Source organism: Hermetia illucens, chromosome 5 (genome assembly GCF_905115235.1).
Source record: "Hermetia illucens chromosome 5, iHerIll2.2.curated.20191125, whole genome shotgun sequence".
NCBI lineage: Eukaryota > Metazoa > Arthropoda > Insecta > Diptera > Stratiomyidae > Hermetia > Hermetia illucens.
Window position 1 is genome coordinate 27,600,419 of NC_051853.1, and position 18,389 is coordinate 27,618,807.

General features: G+C 43.0%; 1 protein-coding gene across 1 annotated transcript; it reads right to left on the reverse strand.

Annotated features, from left to right (window-relative positions):
- Window positions 1–713: 713 nt before the first annotated feature.
- On the reverse strand, window positions 714–15,697 carry LOC119657907 (exonuclease mut-7 homolog). The gene is made up of 11 exons (XM_038065074.1): window positions 15,372–15,697; window positions 15,106–15,283; window positions 14,901–15,038; window positions 9,029–9,240; window positions 8,761–8,966; window positions 7,785–8,662; window positions 7,404–7,716; window positions 1,704–1,884; window positions 1,371–1,629; window positions 1,196–1,311; window positions 714–1,108 (listed from the first exon to the last, which is right to left on the reverse strand). The coding sequence occupies exons 1-11, from the start codon at window positions 15,414–15,416 to the stop codon at window positions 1,028–1,030; spliced, it is 2,607 nt and encodes an 868-aa protein (XP_037921002.1). The 5' UTR covers window positions 15,417–15,697; the 3' UTR covers window positions 714–1,027.
- Window positions 15,698–18,389: the final 2,692 nt, after the last annotated feature.

Consider the following 18,389-nt stretch of genomic DNA (forward strand, 5'->3'; position numbering starts at 1 on the left):
GGTTTCCCACGTCTAGCAGGCAACGTCTCTTGATGAGTTCAAAGTAGTTTGTCCTGTTCTACGGTGCAGAGGTATGGGCTGATGTTCTTGGCAATATACAAGCGCAATAGAGGTTGTTGCTCGTGAAGAAAGGCAACGCACCCTAGATGAGTGGCAACTCTCTTGGAAAAATGAAAGTAGAGGCAGATGGACTGCGCGGTTCATTGGCAACTTAGGTGCGTGGCTGAATCAGAAGCATGGTGAGACTATTTCCTTATCCAGTTCTTAAGTGGGCATGGAGGTTTTCATTCTTACCTTCACAAGATTGGAGAATCACTATCTCCGGATTATGTGTTTTGCAATGGAGTGGTAGACGACACCCATCACAGTATGGAAGGTGAGATAGTGTTGTCCATTACGTTCGTGTCCTTCTCGTTCCAATGAAGATAGAGTTCGACCGGTGAAGGAGCCGGATGGCAGGGGGTTCCTTGAACTAACAGTTCCCTCCCTCCTCCCCCCCCCCTTGGTGAAAGGAATTCTCTGATTTGAAGGTTCCGCAAGGCGGGAGGGTCCGGGGACTAGCCCGAAGTAATGTGACAAACGGTTCAAGCTCTCTACGATGACGTACGCGGGGACGTCCAACACTCTGGTCACAGCACAATGGTCCTGTTTTTTAAATAAGTAAATAAATAAATGAATTTAGTACGGCGACCGAATAATAAAAAACTTGAAACTTGAGGTTTTTTTCACAAGACTATATTTTTATACCAATGTTGTCATGAGCCTTTGCTTGCAATAAAAACGAATTCAGTTAACGAAAATCATCAATTAATAAATTTACTGTGACATGTACAGCAGATTATATAAAAATGATTAATATATAGTATTATCTGACTAATAATAAATTTTTCTTTCCAATAAAATCATATAATGTTGAACTGTATATTTTGTACGAATTATTTTCTTCTGTTATTACTTAAAAGACAATGTCAGTAGGGTGAATTGAAGAACACATCCCCATATTGTTTTGCAAATATCACTTCTAATATTATTTAGTGATTAAATCTTTTAATTTTCCGCACATAACACGCTGGAAGTGATCACCTTCCCAGTAGCATTTACCACAGTCCTGAAATAATATTGTATCAGTTGGTTACAGGGATCTGATATTAACACCCTAAATATCCTTGAAAGGAATTAATAAAATTCAACTTACTTCACATATATAAAACTGAACAACATTATTAACAATCTGCCTATGAATATTGTCGACTTGGATCCGAGCGCCGGTAGATGTAACTCCTGATGCGCAGATGTGTGAAGTTATTTCACCTGGAATCATAAAATCTCAATAACACATCTTGCTGAAATTAGGAAGCACTACAACATACTTAGAACGAATGATCGTTTTGGTGGCTCCACTAATTTGTTGTCCTGTTTATTGCTTGAATTTCGCGTTCCATATTTCATGATCTTAATATGGTCTTGAGATGCAAGAATGAATCTGTTACTATTGCATTTCATACAGCGACTGAAAATATTCTCTTCAGTCACAGTTATGTTGAAATGTGCCAGAATTTCAGCTAATTGATCATCAACCATATCTTTGGTCACTTGATAGTTATGTTTGGGTGGTAGGTAATGGGACATCTACAAACAAATCGTCACATACAAATAGATTTTAGACTTTGCAATAGCATTGATAGCCTAAGAAATTGACTTACTTCTACGTATGATGATCCTCTGGTTAGCAAATATCTATTCTCAGTTATTGCTTTATTTATGATATCATTGCGTTGTTGTTTACTTGACATGCAAATTACATCTATGCCGCACTTACGTAGGGCTTTTGCTAATCCTTCGAGCATCTCATCGGAAATGAATTTTATGTCAGTAGCTTTGAAGCTGGAATACAAAAAAACATTGTGGGAATATGTAAAAACTGCCTTACATATTTGGAACATAAAAATGAAAATATTGAGGCCGAAATATGATTTTAATAAAGGACGATCACTCCATTGCTGGCTGTGCCATGCACAGGATACTGCTATCCCAGAGTAGTCGACGAGTGGGTGCCCTAGAAGCGCAGGACAATCGAGAAGGGTAAGCTTCTCGGGAAGACCTGGAGAGAACTGACGTATAGTTCAGTGAACCGACAACGGTGGCACGTAGACGTGGTTGATACATGTGCCCCATGGAGGGGGTACTGATTTCGACAAAAAAACACGATATTTAAACCAAAAAGCGAAGTTAGCATCAGATATATATTACTCGTATATAATTCTATCTTGTGCATGTCTTTCTTTTTCTTCAGCCTTTGTCCCGTTTACAAGCGGGGTCGGCTCGTCATGATCGGTTTCGCCATTTGGCTCTATCGAATGCCTCATCTGGGTAATTCTATCTTGTGCATGTATTGAAAACATACCGGAAAACTCTTGCAGGAAAGTAATTTATTTTTTTCAAAAACCATTACAAAATCACTGCAAGGATTAAGTGTGGGTAATGAATTGTAAATAACTATTAGATCCTTCCTTCCTACCAATAGCCCATGTATATTCTCAGCAACATTGCTAAGAATAAGGAGGCCGGTATTGTCGACAAGCGGGATGAAAAAGGCCTCGCTAAATACCAGGCGATTGTTGAGGAATACAATAGCAAACGCCTGGCAGACGAGCAGAAGGCGAAGCCCATCGCTCTGAAACGCAATCGATCTCAAGACGAGGTCGTGCAAGATCAGAAGCGGAGCAGAGTGGACAAGGGCTCAGACGCTAAGCAACATCTGATGAAAATTGCGCAGCAACAGTCAGCCGACGGGCCACGAACTGCGAAACCCTGCAGCGACGTGGCCAGGAGCCACTTACGCGTGGCGCTGGCGGATGATAATTCTGCTAGCGGCAAGCTAGCACCGGAGGGGTGGACCAGTGTTGAGGCCAGGCTGTCGGGGATGGTCTTTGAGCACCTCCTGGACACCGAAGACAAACACGCGGGACTCATCCTCTGCTTTGATTCCTCTCAGGTGGTCCGTGGGTTCCACGTTATAGCTTGCGTGGACAAGTTCTCTAGGGACTTTCTCGGTTCGTGCGTCGCTAAGATTAACGACGCCTTGGAGGGCGTAAAGCTCAAGGTCATACATTACGACGAGATTCCCAAGAGACCGGTTGCTCGCATCTGGTTGCCGAAAATCCGCATGGATAAGGACAAGCTCGTCCAATTCTTGCGCCTCCAAAACCCCGAGATTCCCATGGACGACTGGGTTGTTATCAAGGAGGAGGAACCTAAAACAAACAGCCAATCTTTACCACTCTGTATAAAGGAAGAGTGCCTGGAGGCACTGAAAAAGGCCGACTATAAAGTCCGGTTCCGAGTCATGCATGAATGCAAAATGTTCCGCTCTACAAAATCGGACGACGACCTAGATTGAGTCGACGCCGCCAACGAGCTGTTGGGAGGAGATGACGATCGACGGTCCGACGGGGACTGACGAACCCCCCACGCACCAGAGCTGTGAACAGAGGCACGCTCCAGGAATCTGGAATTGCATTAGCAGCGGCTAATGATCGCACACACAGAGAGAAGAGCTGCAGGACTTGCTTGATATCAAGCCACAATACATTTTATTGCCACCTCATCCTCTATGGAGCTTAAAACAGAGGTACAAACGGAGGCTCCTGGCTGGATCAGCTGGTGATATCTCCCTTTGACGACATCTTAAACAATTAGCTGGCGTTTAGGGATACATTCAGCATTGTTATACATAGGCACAAATATCCCGGGATATACAAACTTTATAATCTGCGCCAAGCCATTAACGCGGAAGATGTGTTTCCCACTGGGGACAGGAAGTTTGGAAGGCATTCACGATCATAACGACAGCTCAGAGTAAGTGGCTCAAATTCGTGTTACGCTATCCTCCGTATGAAAATGACGATCGTCCACAATATTTGTTGTTTATGGTCGATACGATTCCAGAACCACTATACACCCTGCGAGTGATGATCCTTTCGGATGAGCAATGAGACGCGCTAGCTGTCCCAATTGTGGTGCCAAAATTGTCAAACTCAACAGAGCACGCTGTGGAATTGTCACCTCTTCTTTCGAGATCTCAAAGTTCAAGGATTTGTTGAGGCCTATGGAGAGCCCACCAAGTAAAATCTTCAGTAATAGCGTTCCAAACACTGACGCTATCGACTTTATTTCTAGTCTTACGCACACCAGGAAATCCTTCCAAGGAGAGTCTTTCTCATTCCTGCCGAAATTGTTAGGAGGAAACATCGTACGATGTTTTATAGTATGGATACAACGCGACAGTAGATATTTCCAACAGCAGAACAACTCATCGAGCCCACTTCGACCAAGGACCCCGCCATAGTGTTCGGAATATTTGGCTTCATATCTTTCATGGGGCTATCCTCTGGTTCTTTTGACGATAGTAAGGGTTGCGTTTTTAGCAGCTCTAGTGATCCTGGATTCTAGGCGAGCTTGAGCATTTTTTTATAGACTCAACGACTTCAGCGGCTATTCCTCCTCTTAATGTGAGAACATGAGGCTTTGGGGCACATATTACGAGTCGACCTGGTTCTAGAGCAGACTCATCGCTACTACATTCCACACTATGTTCTGCTGCAGCATTCCCGAGTTGCTTTCCAACGGAAACATGGCCAGGTTCCCTCTACCCTACATCTTTCTCCGTTTCAGGCTATTTAGAGTGGTATTATTCGTAAACGATTAGATGTTCTAGGAAACTTGGATAGCATCTCAGCATTGTGGTTCACAATGCATTATTTGACAAGAGCATGTGGAACATTACTTCGGATATTCCAAAATAACCGCTGTATACGATATGACATGAACTAAATCCATACAAAGTGGTCGACGCATTACAGCAGTAAGCTATAGACAACTTAGAACGCATGATAGATCCCAATCATGAAGCTTGACGCAGAGCTGCAGGAACCACTGATGCATCGCGACATCGACCGCGATCCTTCAGCAGGTCATTTTCGATTAAACAAAAGGAACTCCATCGAACCCATAATGGTTCAGTCATTCTCTGGCATTCCTTTTTCATTTCTCAACTCGTCAATCAACCAACCTGCAATACTAGACTTGCAAACTGATCTCCGCCGAAGTAAACTCTTCTACATCACCTCAACCAAATAACGAATGCTTACTGAGGCGTCCGTGAAAGCTTGAAATAATATTTTTATTCGGTTTCTATGGACAGCTGGTTAAGATCAGAACACGCCTCCTTCCACACACTGTAATTCACAGTGACTAGGACCAGCAAAGCCGCCTTGGCACTCCACAATGATCAGGCATACATCATAGCCTAGCACTGTTTCTTAGACGCCAATATACACACATGAATCTACGAGACGGTCAGGGTCATATTCATGTCTCTTTTATTGCAGTATGTATGAATCACGTCTTAACAGAGCGATGCTACGATCCCCACAATGTGACTCATCACATCGACAATGTTTGTTTTATATTTTTCTCGGCGGACGTCTCGAGCACACTATGATCCAATTTCCAGGGCGCGCTTTGTTGGCTATAAAAGCATCCTGCGGAGCTAAAGCATTATGCGGCTAATCACTTGAGGACATTCCAATTCCCCATGCAATTACTATAATATGGGATCGGCCGAGAATCCCGGTCACTGTGCCAGCCATGCCTTCTCAGATATACACTTCTTCCTCCATTAGCTTTGGTGGTAAAGCCGGCTTTGGCTTAGTTTATCAAAGGTAATTTCCGATATAGACGTAGCACCACCTGCCTCAATCGATAGGATCAGGTCCAATTCTAGTAAAGGGTCCCGATTTTTGTGAAGATGCAACAACACGCATAACCGGGCACTTTTTTTTTTGGCTTTGTGAGTAGATTATTGCAGACTGTTTACATACATAGCAAGCCCATTAGGACGACTTTTGTATATATGGCAACGAGAAACATGCATATTGATGTCAATGAGGACCTCTACTTATAAGTATTCCCCGAAGCGGTTGCACGCCTTACTGGCTGTCGATAAATACTTGATTGGGTGCAGCCAATCAAGCAACTTGGACAACACCCTTGTTCTGCGTATCGACGTCTGCCAATTCCAAGCTCATCACTCCTCTGCGGGGTGACCCACAGAATAAATGTCAGTAGCTGCCCCCTCCCCCCTTCTCTCTCCTTAGAGGACTACCACCCTTAGTAATACCAGAGAACACTACTATGAATATCCCGTTCGACAAATCCCCCAAACGTTTTGGCAAAGTTGGTGTAATAAATACTGGTCGCACACCAGAGCCGTGGAGAATGACGACAATATTTCTTCAAATTCAGATTCGAAAAGTCGTTGCGTCAGGGAGGAAATCTCACCCCCTTATTTGCTGTTGGCCGAGTTATGGAAGCTTACTTGGCAGCGACGGCTTATTGGGACATAAGTAATTTTGAATAACCCGTTTTGATTAGGCAGGATGGTCTCTAGCTAAGAGATTACGGAGTTTTTTGTTGTGGAAAAAACATCTACTGCTACTTTCGATCACGTTGCTCCGAGGGCAAAGGAAAGGCAGCGTTTGAAAATTTGTCTCTGCCCGCTAATTGCTTTTTGATTACTTTGAATACTAAGCTTGTTTGTAATTGTTTAGGATAAGGCTCAAACTATCGGTTTCCACTGGATATAATTCGCACCCTTGGCGTGTTTTCCTTAACATATAAATGGAGCGTTTTCCATCCGATGCCACTCACGGTCACGCTGCTCCCAGGGCAGAGGTTGAGGCAGCGTCTGAAGAGTTGCCTCTGCCCTGGACGAAACCGTTTGTCTTACGATTTTTAATGCTTGGGTGCCATGCCCCAAACGAGGGATCCGCGGACCAAATAAACGTGGGAGTAAGTTGCTCTCCATTTGGTCCGGTCCAACAACAAGTGGTTGTGGACTTAGGATCCCTCACTTATCCTAAACAATTAATTTAGCTTTAGCCAGCTCAGGCTCAAACTATCGGTTTCCACTGGATATAATTCGCACCCTTGGCGTGTTTTCCTTAACATATAAATGGAGCGTTTTCCATCCGATGCCACTCACGGTCACGCTGCTCCCAGGGCAGAGGTTGAGGCAGCGTCTGAAGAGTTGCCTCTGCCCTGGACGAAACCGTTTGTCTTACGATTGTTTGTAATATTTTTTATAGATGCGCTACCATAAATTATTACTCGGTCTTTTTTTGTTGGAAAACAACGAGAACTGGGAGAGAAGTGGGAGTATTTAATACGATGCTCACATCGTACCAGTAGTAATCGAATTTTAAGCGAATAATGAAAAGAAGGAAGGGTCAGAAATCGAGATTAATCATTCACACATAACGCACAATAACAAACTATACCAATCGCGCTGTAGTTACCAACTTTATCGATTTAGACGAGTATTTTTGCATGAATCTACTTACCTTGTCTGTATCACACTTGTAGTTTCAACTTCTATTCTCGGTCTAGCAACGGGAAATTTCTTCTTCGATTTCTTCAATATATTATCGAAGAGTGTATTCTCAGCAAAATCGTTAATGTCAACACCAAGCTCAGTCAATCGCGTACTGAGGACATCATACACTTCCAAGAGACAGTATGCATCCAAAGCCGCATACATTAACTGTTCTTTCCGTAGTGGGCGACTTCCCCAATTTGATAATTGATTTGATTTATCCAACGGTTTACCCAAACATAATTCAACTAAAGCGCTTAACCTAATTGATGAACTATTTTCTGGAAAGCAAAGATAAGTTCTTGCGTACACAGTTTCATGTTAAGCTTCCATTGCTGATTCCACTTACCTGTATAGGGAAAACGGAATCCTTTTAAATCTGCAATCTTACGCCAAACAATTTGTAAGTCAAGGTACGATGATTGTACTTGTAAAGAGATTCCAAGTGCTGGCAGTGTTTTTTGAAACATAATAATATCACTGGTCAACGAGAATCCTAGTTTTAGGATTTCCCCATTGTTGAAAACATCACGGCCCAACCGAGACCACATTGCGTTCGTGATACTCGGCTCAAGAGCATCAATCAGATAGACAGTCTTACGCGTTGCAATTTGTATTAAACTTATCACATTACCGGCATTACATGATGGCTTCCACTCAGAGTCGAATGCAACCAAATTTTGTACTTTCAATACTTGTATCATTTCATTGAATAAATTCACATTATCAACTAAGATTAGATCACGTTCGTTTAAGTTTAATGTATGATAGTTGCTTTTGTCTGTTTGCTTTCCAGTATTGTCCTTTTGATAATTGTTTGCTTCTAGATTTTGTAGTTTGTCGTTTTCCTTGTTAGATGTTTCAGAATTGAGATAGTCCTGCAGCAACGGAGGTAAAGATTCTATGGATAGGTTGAAATATTGTGCCCAGTAGGCGCTCTCTTCGAAATCATTATAGTACGTTATCGAGCATATGAAGTCGATGTGCATATCCTGATAGTCTATGTGCAGCGTGTCTTGGACTAGTTCCCGCCATGAGTCCGTACTTAAGCTCTTCTCAACATATTTCTTATGAACAAGGTACTGAAGGTAGCCAAAACTTTTGGCGCGATTCATATGCGGCGTGGCGTCTGGTGGGATTTTGTATTTTTGCGCCAGGCGGGTTATGAGTTTTGTTAACGGTTTGGCTTGTAGTTTGTCTTTTTTGATATCGGTGTAGCAGTATTTCCTGGAAATTAATTCAGAAGTGGATATTTGTGCTACAACTAGATACAACTTGCTGCCAAATACGAATTTTTATAAATGAAAGCATCACCCCGTACTTACCCTATATAAAAACCACAATTATTATAAACGGAAGCTCGTTTGTCCAATAACGAATCTAAAAGCTCGATAGTTGGCCGTTGTAGATGTGGCGCCGCATCTAAATATTCTTCAGCAACAGAAATTTTATCTTGCAAAACAAGCGGTAACACAATATCCAAGACACCAAATTTATGTGTTAGACCGAGAAGTATAGCCCAAATGGAAGCCTGAAAGTAATCTGGGGTCTATTAAAATCGTACTAAGGGTGGGATTGTTAGAGCAGCTTTACGTCTTTGTAATAATGAAGTGTAATCAATTCGGTGATCTTATCCTCGAACAGATGCTTGCTTTTTGTTAAATCATAAGCGCTTGTAACGAGTTTGAATAATGATGGAAGTTGCTGCTCTTTTACGAAGTTGAAAGCCACCATACGCATATTATCCGTGCATTGATTTGCTATTTCTGGACGTGACGCTTTGAAGGTGGAAATCTTTTCCATAACTGAAATTCGTAAATAAATTGATAAAATGGAAATTTAATCACAAAATGCTTAAAAGTAAAAAGGCTGCCTCACGCTATTTCAATTTATCTTCATAACCTCCCCCCTCCATAAAGGCAACAATGTTGTTGATATCTACTATCTGTTAAATTGGTTGCAGAAGTGGCAAATTTCCGACCTTAAATTCAAGGGATACTTTCGCGGCCTGTTTATTGTTCAGCATTTGGACGCTTTAAAAAAAAAGAGTGGCCGATTCAAGATTATCTTAACGCAGTCCAGGTAGTCAGCGTATTGCCTACAAAATCTGACTAACTGCAAAAATGTTCTTCCCTAAACATCCACCGCTCGTGGATGAAGAGCATATGGACTGTTGCTGTGCCATTAACGTGCTCAAGCGCAATAAGGCTTTCGCGGAACACTCCCCAACCCTACAATTTCTGCAAAGCTGCTTCATCCACGCATCGCCGACGGGAATATCTCTGAGTCCGTCAAGATCCAGTCAACTCACGTCTCCTTAGAATTGATGATATTTCCAAAACCAATCGGCAGCATCGACACAAATAACATATATGCCCGCTCCGCCAGAGGGTAGAGATTCATCATCATCATTATCAACGGCGCAACAACCGGTGTCTGACCTAGGCCTGCGGCGAGGACCACCAATTCGATATCCCTAAAAGCTGCTTGGCGTCCTGGCCTACGCCATCGCTCCTACCATAGATATTGCCCTTATAGACTTTCCAGGCGGGATCATCCTCATCCATACGGATTAAGTGACCCGCCCGCCGCAACCTATTGAGGCGGATATTAACCACAACCTGATGGTCATAGTATCGTTCATAGATTTCGTCATTATGTAGGCTCCATTCTCATGTAGGGGGCCAAAAATTCTTCTGAGGATTCTTCTCTCGAACGCGGTGAAAAATTCGCAGTTTTTCTTGCTAAGAACCCAAGTCTCCGAGGAAATCATGAGGACTGGCAAGATCATTGTATTGTACAGTAAGAGCTTGGACCCTATGGTGAGACGTTTTTTGTAAGTTGAAATAGGCTCTGTTGGCTGCCAACAACCGTGCGCGGATTTCATCGTCGTAGCTGTTATCGGTTGTGATTTTCGACCCTAAATAGGAGAAATGATCAATGTTCTCAAAGTTGTAGTCTCCTAGCTTTATTCTTCTCGTTTGACCAGTGCGGTTTGATGTTGTTGGTTGGTTGGCTTTTGGTATTTTGTCTTGCCTTCATTGATGTGCAGCCCAAGATCTCGCGCTGATGACCGCCTGCTCGATCTGGATGAAGGAAGTTTGTGCGTATCGGCTCGTTCTTCCCATGATGTCGATACCATCAGCATAGGGCAGTAGTTGCGTGGATTTATCAGGTCGACCTGTCTGTGGTGCGTACGCGGTGAAGAAGTGAATATTGCGATCAGCTGATATAATGGTGAGCTTCATCCGTCGATCATAAAATCGTTCGACTTCTTTAATGACATCACGGAAACCCTCTGAGATGGGAATGACTGTGTGGGCTACCAAAATAGAGAAATTTATAGCCATTTTTACCGCGTTAGCCTTCAATGTCGCAGCTTTTGACACCAGACCATCGGGTTTCTTGCAGAGCGCAGATATCAATGCGCCTTTTCCGAAGGGTTCTTGCGAGTTCCTCGGCCTTTCCAGTTAGGGTACCAACATTTAGCGTGGAGACACGTATTTGTTTTGTTCGGACTAACTTGCTTACGTCGTGAGGCCGTCCATGCGTCAAGAACCCTTGCCAATTTCTCGACAGGACAGGAGCCTGTCCTGCCCCGTCGACTGAGGTGGGCGCCCTAGCATTTCTCCAAGGCTTGTGACTCAATCCGATCATCATGTTTGTAACGACATTGTATAAGAGCAGTAAAGGCCTGGTCGCCTCAAAAAAGCCAAAATTATGTAAACACTTGTTTGCGTTATCGGAAGACGAATAACTGATTTTCAAGGAAATAAAGAAACATGTCGATTACTTCACCCCCGAAGGGGATATATATTTTTAAGGATTTTGAAAAACTGACTCTGTACATAATATAGCTATAAGTTCGAGAAATGTTAGGCCGCCGAAACTGGTAACACTGTGCACGGAGAGTATCTAACCTGCTGAATGTGTTTGTCGCAATCTTCTCCGCAAGCAGAAACGAATGTCGGCGGAAATGGGCGTTTCAACTTCAACTACGAGTCTTATTTTACGAGAAAATCTCGGTCTCGGTGCGTACCGGCGGTGCATTAACCATATGTTAACACCAAAACTGAAGGAAATATGGCGAACTCGATTCGAACAATTTCCCGGTAAAAAATATCGCAAAATTCTATTTTCCGATAAAAAAAAGTTTACTATCGAGGAAAAATTCAACCGAAAAAATGATCGAGTATATGCTTACAATTGTTATGAAGCCAATGAAAATGCTCCGCGGGCCCAACGTCGTCACCATCCGACTTCTGTCATGGTATGGTGGGGCGTCTCATATCACAGAGTAACTGATATTCATTTCTGCGAGGTCGGCGTCAAAACCAATGCGAGCGTGTACGAAAATATGTTAGAGGATGTAGTCGAGCTATTGCTATTCATGCATGCTATTCGCTGGAAAGCCATGGTGCTTCCAGCAGGCCTCGGCTCCCGCTCACAAAGCCAAATTAATTCAGCAGTGGCTACCGGCGCATGTTCCTGACTTCATAACCGCGGATGAAAGGGCCTCAGGCAGCCCAGATTTGAATCCTCTGGACTACAGCCTTCAAGCTAAGTTAGAGGAGACTGCTTGCGATCGAACTTACACCGATTTGGAGAGTTTGAAGGCCAGTATCATGCGTGCAGCTCGAGAATGCTGCTTCATACAGTGCGTGAAGCGATCGAAGTATGACCTCACAGGCTTCGGGCCTGTATAGCTGCTTTTCTTATGGTGTACTCACGAAGTAATAAACCAATTACTTCGTGAGAAATAAAGATTTGTTTGACTGCCAGGACTTTGGCTATACTAAGTAGAATGCCACGTAGTGCAATAGTATATAATTTAGCAGAATTTCAACAGGAGTCCATCAGTATTGTTTCCTACTTCAATCAGAATATACTCTAATAGTTCAGATATTTCTCGGCCAATCAGGCTGTGATCACTTCCGTTCCAGTTATCTCAAATAGGCTTAATGCGATATTTCCCAAAGACTGAAATTGTTGATAGTCGTAGAAAGAGTTGGAACAGAGGGAAAGGGATGAATCATTGAAATTTTATGTCATTCGCCGAACTTTCCAGTCGCAATTCATGACTTCAAATTGATTAAATTCATATCAGTACAAAATTCGGTCATTGGAAGTTGTTTAAACCGCCATAATCAAACTGCATTTGACGCCGAGTTGTGTTTTATGTTGTATTGGCAGAAAGTCCGTGTTTTCTTGGCTAAAGATGCCAAAGAGGGCAACACCGGCGTTTTCGCTCTTAGTCTAAGAATCTTAAGGAAAACCCTTACATATGAAATTTTGTTTAAGGATCGCGGGATTGCTAAGCCCGCCATCCACTTCATGGCGAACTGGACCAGTTGAAAAGCAGCATGCTTCCAAGGTTGTGGTCCACGGAACCCTCATTTTTGGGCAAGCACTCAAGTTACAAAATTTATGACTTGACTTAGGAATCCCTCGATCCTTAAACAAAATTTCAGTTCAGCCTCGGCCATCTTAGGCCTAAAAATTTTACAAGACGGATTTGCGTTCGTTATAATTTATACACATGACGTGTTTTTGGATAAATAAAAGGGAGCAAATACCACCTTGTAGCCACTTCGGTCACGGCAGAGGTGAGAGAGAGAGTCCCAGGGCAGAGGTGAGACAGCGTCTGATGAGTTCAAAGGCAACTCACGACGAAACAGCAGGTCATAAACCTTGCATATGGCTGGCATACACACCTTAGTGGTGCATAGTGTGTCACCTTCGCGTCCACCAATTCGTCGGTCATCCTTGCAAGAGAGGGCTCCACTGCATAAGCCAGCAATCGAATTGTCGCCCCTCGTTAATGTGTGAACTATCCATTGCTACTTCCGCTTTCTGATCACATCGTCCTTGTGCACCGACCAAGTTCTATGTTCAACATAGTATCAGATCAGTATGCCCCGATGACACTCCACAGACAAGCGTTCACGAAGACGTAGATAGTGAGTGAGGGTCACTTTCCATGTTCTACTCCCATATAGCAGCACAGCACACATTAGCACAGAAATCTTAACTTGATCTTGGTGTTGAGATAACTGCATTTTCAAATTTCAAACAAAGCAGCGAAAGCGGATCTAGCGCTGTTCATGCGTCCAGTGACATCTAGTTCGGTGTCACCGTCGTCAGGACGACACTTCCTAGACAAAGATGCTCATTAAAGCAGATAAGGAGGGTCTATCAGACTGAGAACCTTGATTTTGATGGTATTTATCTTCAGACCAATTCTACTTGCCTCCCTTTTTGAAATTCAGAGCCATTTGACCAAGGCCCAGGACCAGCATGAAAAACGTCGCAGATAAAAAGGAGAAATAATATCGGTGACCTGATGCCACCCGGACAGATTCCGCTTTTGACCTCAAATTCCTGAGATTCTACCACGCAGCACGTGACATTTCGCGCCATCATATGTTGCTTTGACAATAGCGATTAGTTTCGCCCGGAATGCCCCTCTTACGTAGTGGTGCAGGTACACTCTCTATTCATTCTCCCGAACGCTTTCTCGAAATCGATAAATAGCAGTTGAAACGAAGATCTGAACTCTGGGCTCTGTTGGAAAACGATCCGCAGGGTGCTGAGCCGGCCAATGCCTGAGGATGTGGAGCGGAAACCAGTCTGGTCTCTGTGGACTAAGCTTTCCAGGATTATTTGAGCTATTATCTTTGTGGCAGTATGGACCGTGCAGATACCCCTCCAATTGCCGCATTCAAGCTGGATTTTAAAAATCTTCCCCTTCCACTTTCTGGGAAAGCTCTCGGACTCCCACGATATCCGTACAAGCGGAAGTACCATATCTACAGAAACTACAAGTGCAGCGATGAATAATTCAGTGGAGAGATCGTCAGGCCCAGCGGCTTTCTTCCGTTTAATTGCAATGGTGCCGAGATGATTTCTATTCTGTTTGGAGGAGCAGTCAGTATTTGCATTTTACATTGACAAATCATTTCATCCACAAGTCATGCAACTTCCCGGATGTCATACGGTTAAGGTAAAATGTCCTTTTCACTTTTTCGGCTCTTCGACATCGTGGGTTGACACACAGAACCATCGAAACGTAAGCGCTTACATGGAAATCATTTTAGAATAAGCTTTTTCGGCTTTGGAGTTTCTTCCTCATTTCACTGTAGTATTTACATCTACATAAACAGATGACTGGGGGAGTAGGGTAGGGTAGCTGAAAAGTGATTTGTAGGGTTGAACTCTTTGGTCGTCCTGTGTTTCAAGATTGTTTTTTGATTAGGGACAACCTTCAGGTTTTTATTTGCAGATATCGATATTTCGGGAGCCAGTTGCTCCCTTCCTCAGTGCTTACAATCTGATTGTAGATGCAGATGTCTGCGAATAAAAACAATAGAGTTGTCCCTAATCAAAAAACCATCTTTTCGCTTCATAAGTAGCTGAACTGCTCGCGGGAAAAATTGCTTATTTGCAACCATGATCTTATACTCACTTGTAAATGGCAAACTTTTGTTCTTCACATTTATACAATCCGGACAATTAGCAAACAATTTCAGCGCTATCAGGAGTGGATTATCGCAGTTGGCGTACAGGGTACCGAGAGTTTCGACCATTGTTGGTGTATTCTTATCTGAAAATAGGAAAAATTCCGTCAGATCTCAATTTCACCAGCCGCTGAAAGTTGATTCCCGACTCACAAATGGTCCACATCTGCTTATACGATTGGAACCAATTCTCAACATCCAACGGGAGCGCCGCATCAAAGTTCTCGCCATTCAACCCGGCACGTATTGTTATATCAGGAAGCACCGTGATTTTCATATTCTCACACGTTTTTTGAACTGAATTCACAAAATCATCCTCGACGTCCTCAAACTGAAATCGAGAAAGAACAAACGAAATTTCCATTCAAGGTGTCGTCACTCTAAAAAGGGTTTTGTTCGTTTTTGCTGTCAATATTTACATCGTCATCTTCCATTCCAGCAGGTATACCGTAACTGAGACTCATTTTTCACCTCGTATGCAAAAATATTAATGAAATAAAAGAAATTGATAAAGTTTCCTTGCTTTTGCCTGGGAGCTCCTCTTCAAGCGATGTACTGCGAAGAGATCGGATCGAATTTCTCCCAATTCTCTGTCGTTCGCTTCACATGTGAATTACTCACTGGGGAACTACGTTTTTTGTTCTATAACTGTTCTACGTTGTTGTAAATATTCCGCGAATCTAGGATTTCCCTTGGTTTTTGTTTATTTTTTCTCGTCTGACTTTCATTTGACGTCTGGATGAGATGTCAGTGATTCAGGTGGTAATATATTTGTGGCAGGTAGGGTATGTTCTGAATATTATATCCTCGGAATATTATTATTTTGATGGAAGTTGGGTTTTGAAAAATTGGAATTGATTTTTATATTCTGACATAACGCGGAATTCAAATTGTTTTTTGATTAAGGACAACCCTATTGTTTTCGTTTGCAAGGAGCTAGTTGCGCCTTTCCCGGAATGTCAATCTTCTTCTTTTCTTCAGCTTTTGTCCTGTTTACAAGCGGGGTCGGCTCATTATGTTTTAAGCCTGATCTGGATGCAATCGCGAGGCTTTCAAATCCCCATCCAGCATTTCAAGCCACCGTTGTTCGGCCAGCTTTTTGGTCACTTATCATCGACTTCGAAGATCTTACCAATCTTGGCGAGCGCTTTAGCGCGTATTGCGTGACCATACCATCGAAGTCGCCTCTCTTACAATTTTTCCACGATCGGTGCAATCCCATATCAGATATCGTCATTTTGGATGTCATCAAAGCGTGTAACGCCACTAGTTCAAAGCGCTATGTTCGGCTCCATTACCCCATGACGCCATTCATTGTCTTTTATAGTTTATCAACAATCAGAACCATAGACGGCGGCAGGATGGACGACATTGCGATAAATTTTTGATTTGACACGTTCGTTGATAGGTCAATCACAAAGAACACCAGTTGTGGAACGTCAATTTATCGAGGTTGAGCTAATGCGCAAAACAATTTCATAACACAGTCCTCATTGGCTGATAGCATTGACTCGAGAGATTTTAATCGCTCAATTCTGGGCAGGTCACTGCCATTGACAGTCATTGCGCCTGTTCCCGAGATATCAATAAACATTTTTTTTTTTCATTTCCCAGCTGTACATTAAAAAGTTGAGTCGAAGAAAAATTACCTAGAAGAGACTTTCCAAGTCACTGGAAATGTGATTGGGATATAGTGCGTCAACCACACGCGTTATTTTCGTCGATGCCCCGCAAAGTGTTTAGTTCCTTCCATAAGTTTCTGAGGAGCTTACACTTTTCCCCCAATGTTGAATGCCACGTACTTCTAGGACAATCCACTCATTGGCTATTCCAGAGTATTGGAGTTTATTGAATGACATAGCCCATAGTGGTGTAATCGCCCTTTCGCAGTGTATAACCTTCTCACAGTTCCTTCTGCCTTCTGATCAGCATATCTATGGCTAGCTGGTCTGTTACCTGCCTTTCTCTTCCCCTTCTTTAAATGAGCGAGAGCCCTTCACGCTGTCATGATCCTTCTCGAAATTGATGAAAAGCAGGTGAAGCGGAGAGACAAGCTACACATAATTTTCCACGATGACCAGAAAGGGAGAAAACCAGTACGCTCTCTGTAAACCAGCCTTTCCAGATGTTGTTTGATCTGCTCCAGGAAGCACGCAAATACTATCACAGTCAAGGCGACTGCCTTTTTTTGGAACCTTGACGATTATCTCCTTCCTTCCTTTACTGGGGAGCACTCCAAGTTCCCAGGACTTGGAAATTAGTAGAAGTAGCAACTCTGTAGGGTTTACAAGGAACAGTTCTGCAGGGAGGATAATGCCTGCGTCTTTGTTCTAATGGTGGCAAAGATAATTTCGTTTCTGTTTGGAGACAGACAGTATCCGTTAAATCATCCACAAGCACTGGAAATGCCTCAGATATTATACGATTCAGAATGGTGGTAAAATACCGCTTACACTTATTCAGCTGGTCATCATTGTGGTTGAGAAGCGTACCATCAATGTCACTCACAGGACCAATTGCAAACTTTTGTGTGGTGTGGAATACAGAAGCGAAATAGTTATTATTAGCAGCACAACATAATGATGAATTTTTTTTGTCACGTACTCCCCGCTTCACATCCCATATTTTTTTGCGAATGATAAATATGATTGACCGATGTTCAGAAGACCATCTTGAGGGACTGGAGATGATGAAGAGGGGAGAGATATTCCAGAAAACCCCGGGAATGGAGGGAGGGGGTTCTTTGAACATTCCGGTCCCTCACGTACCATCGCACAAAAGTTCACGTGTCCTTAACGGATAGGTAGGTCCAAACCGGAACCCGAAAATCAAACAAAAATGGCATAGGCGAGCGTGTAAATAATTTAATAATCGGGAAATAAAAGAAAGAATAATACCCAAGCATTTTCAAGAAATGAAACTTGACGACTTCTCCCTCCCTAAATGTTTGAGAACTTACACAAAACTCACGGCTGGTCAAAACGTCATACTAATCCCAACTTGTGCGCAGAAATATTCCTGCACATATTGCATTATCGAATAGAGAAACATCCCAACTCGATGGATTGCGTTGCAGAGTATCAAATAACAACAGTAAAACAAAATGAATCGGTGGGGTGGTCAAGGGTAGTATAGGTCCCAGGGCGAAACGTGGATTGGTACCCACGATGGAGCATAAAACCTGGGAAATGCCTGCTGAACCAACACCAACAGCTCTACTACCAAATCCTATCTCCACCTCCACTTGGTGACCGCTGGAAGCTCTTTCTTAACGAAAAGCTGCAGACGCGGGTCAGGAACATTCCAGAAAAAAATTATCAGAGCGACTAGGCTGATGGCATCTTTTTGTTCTTTCACCGGATTATGGACCTTAGCCAAATGGCTCAGGATTTGGAAAAAGTGGCAGGGAAAGGTGCACTGAAGATGAATAAGTCTGC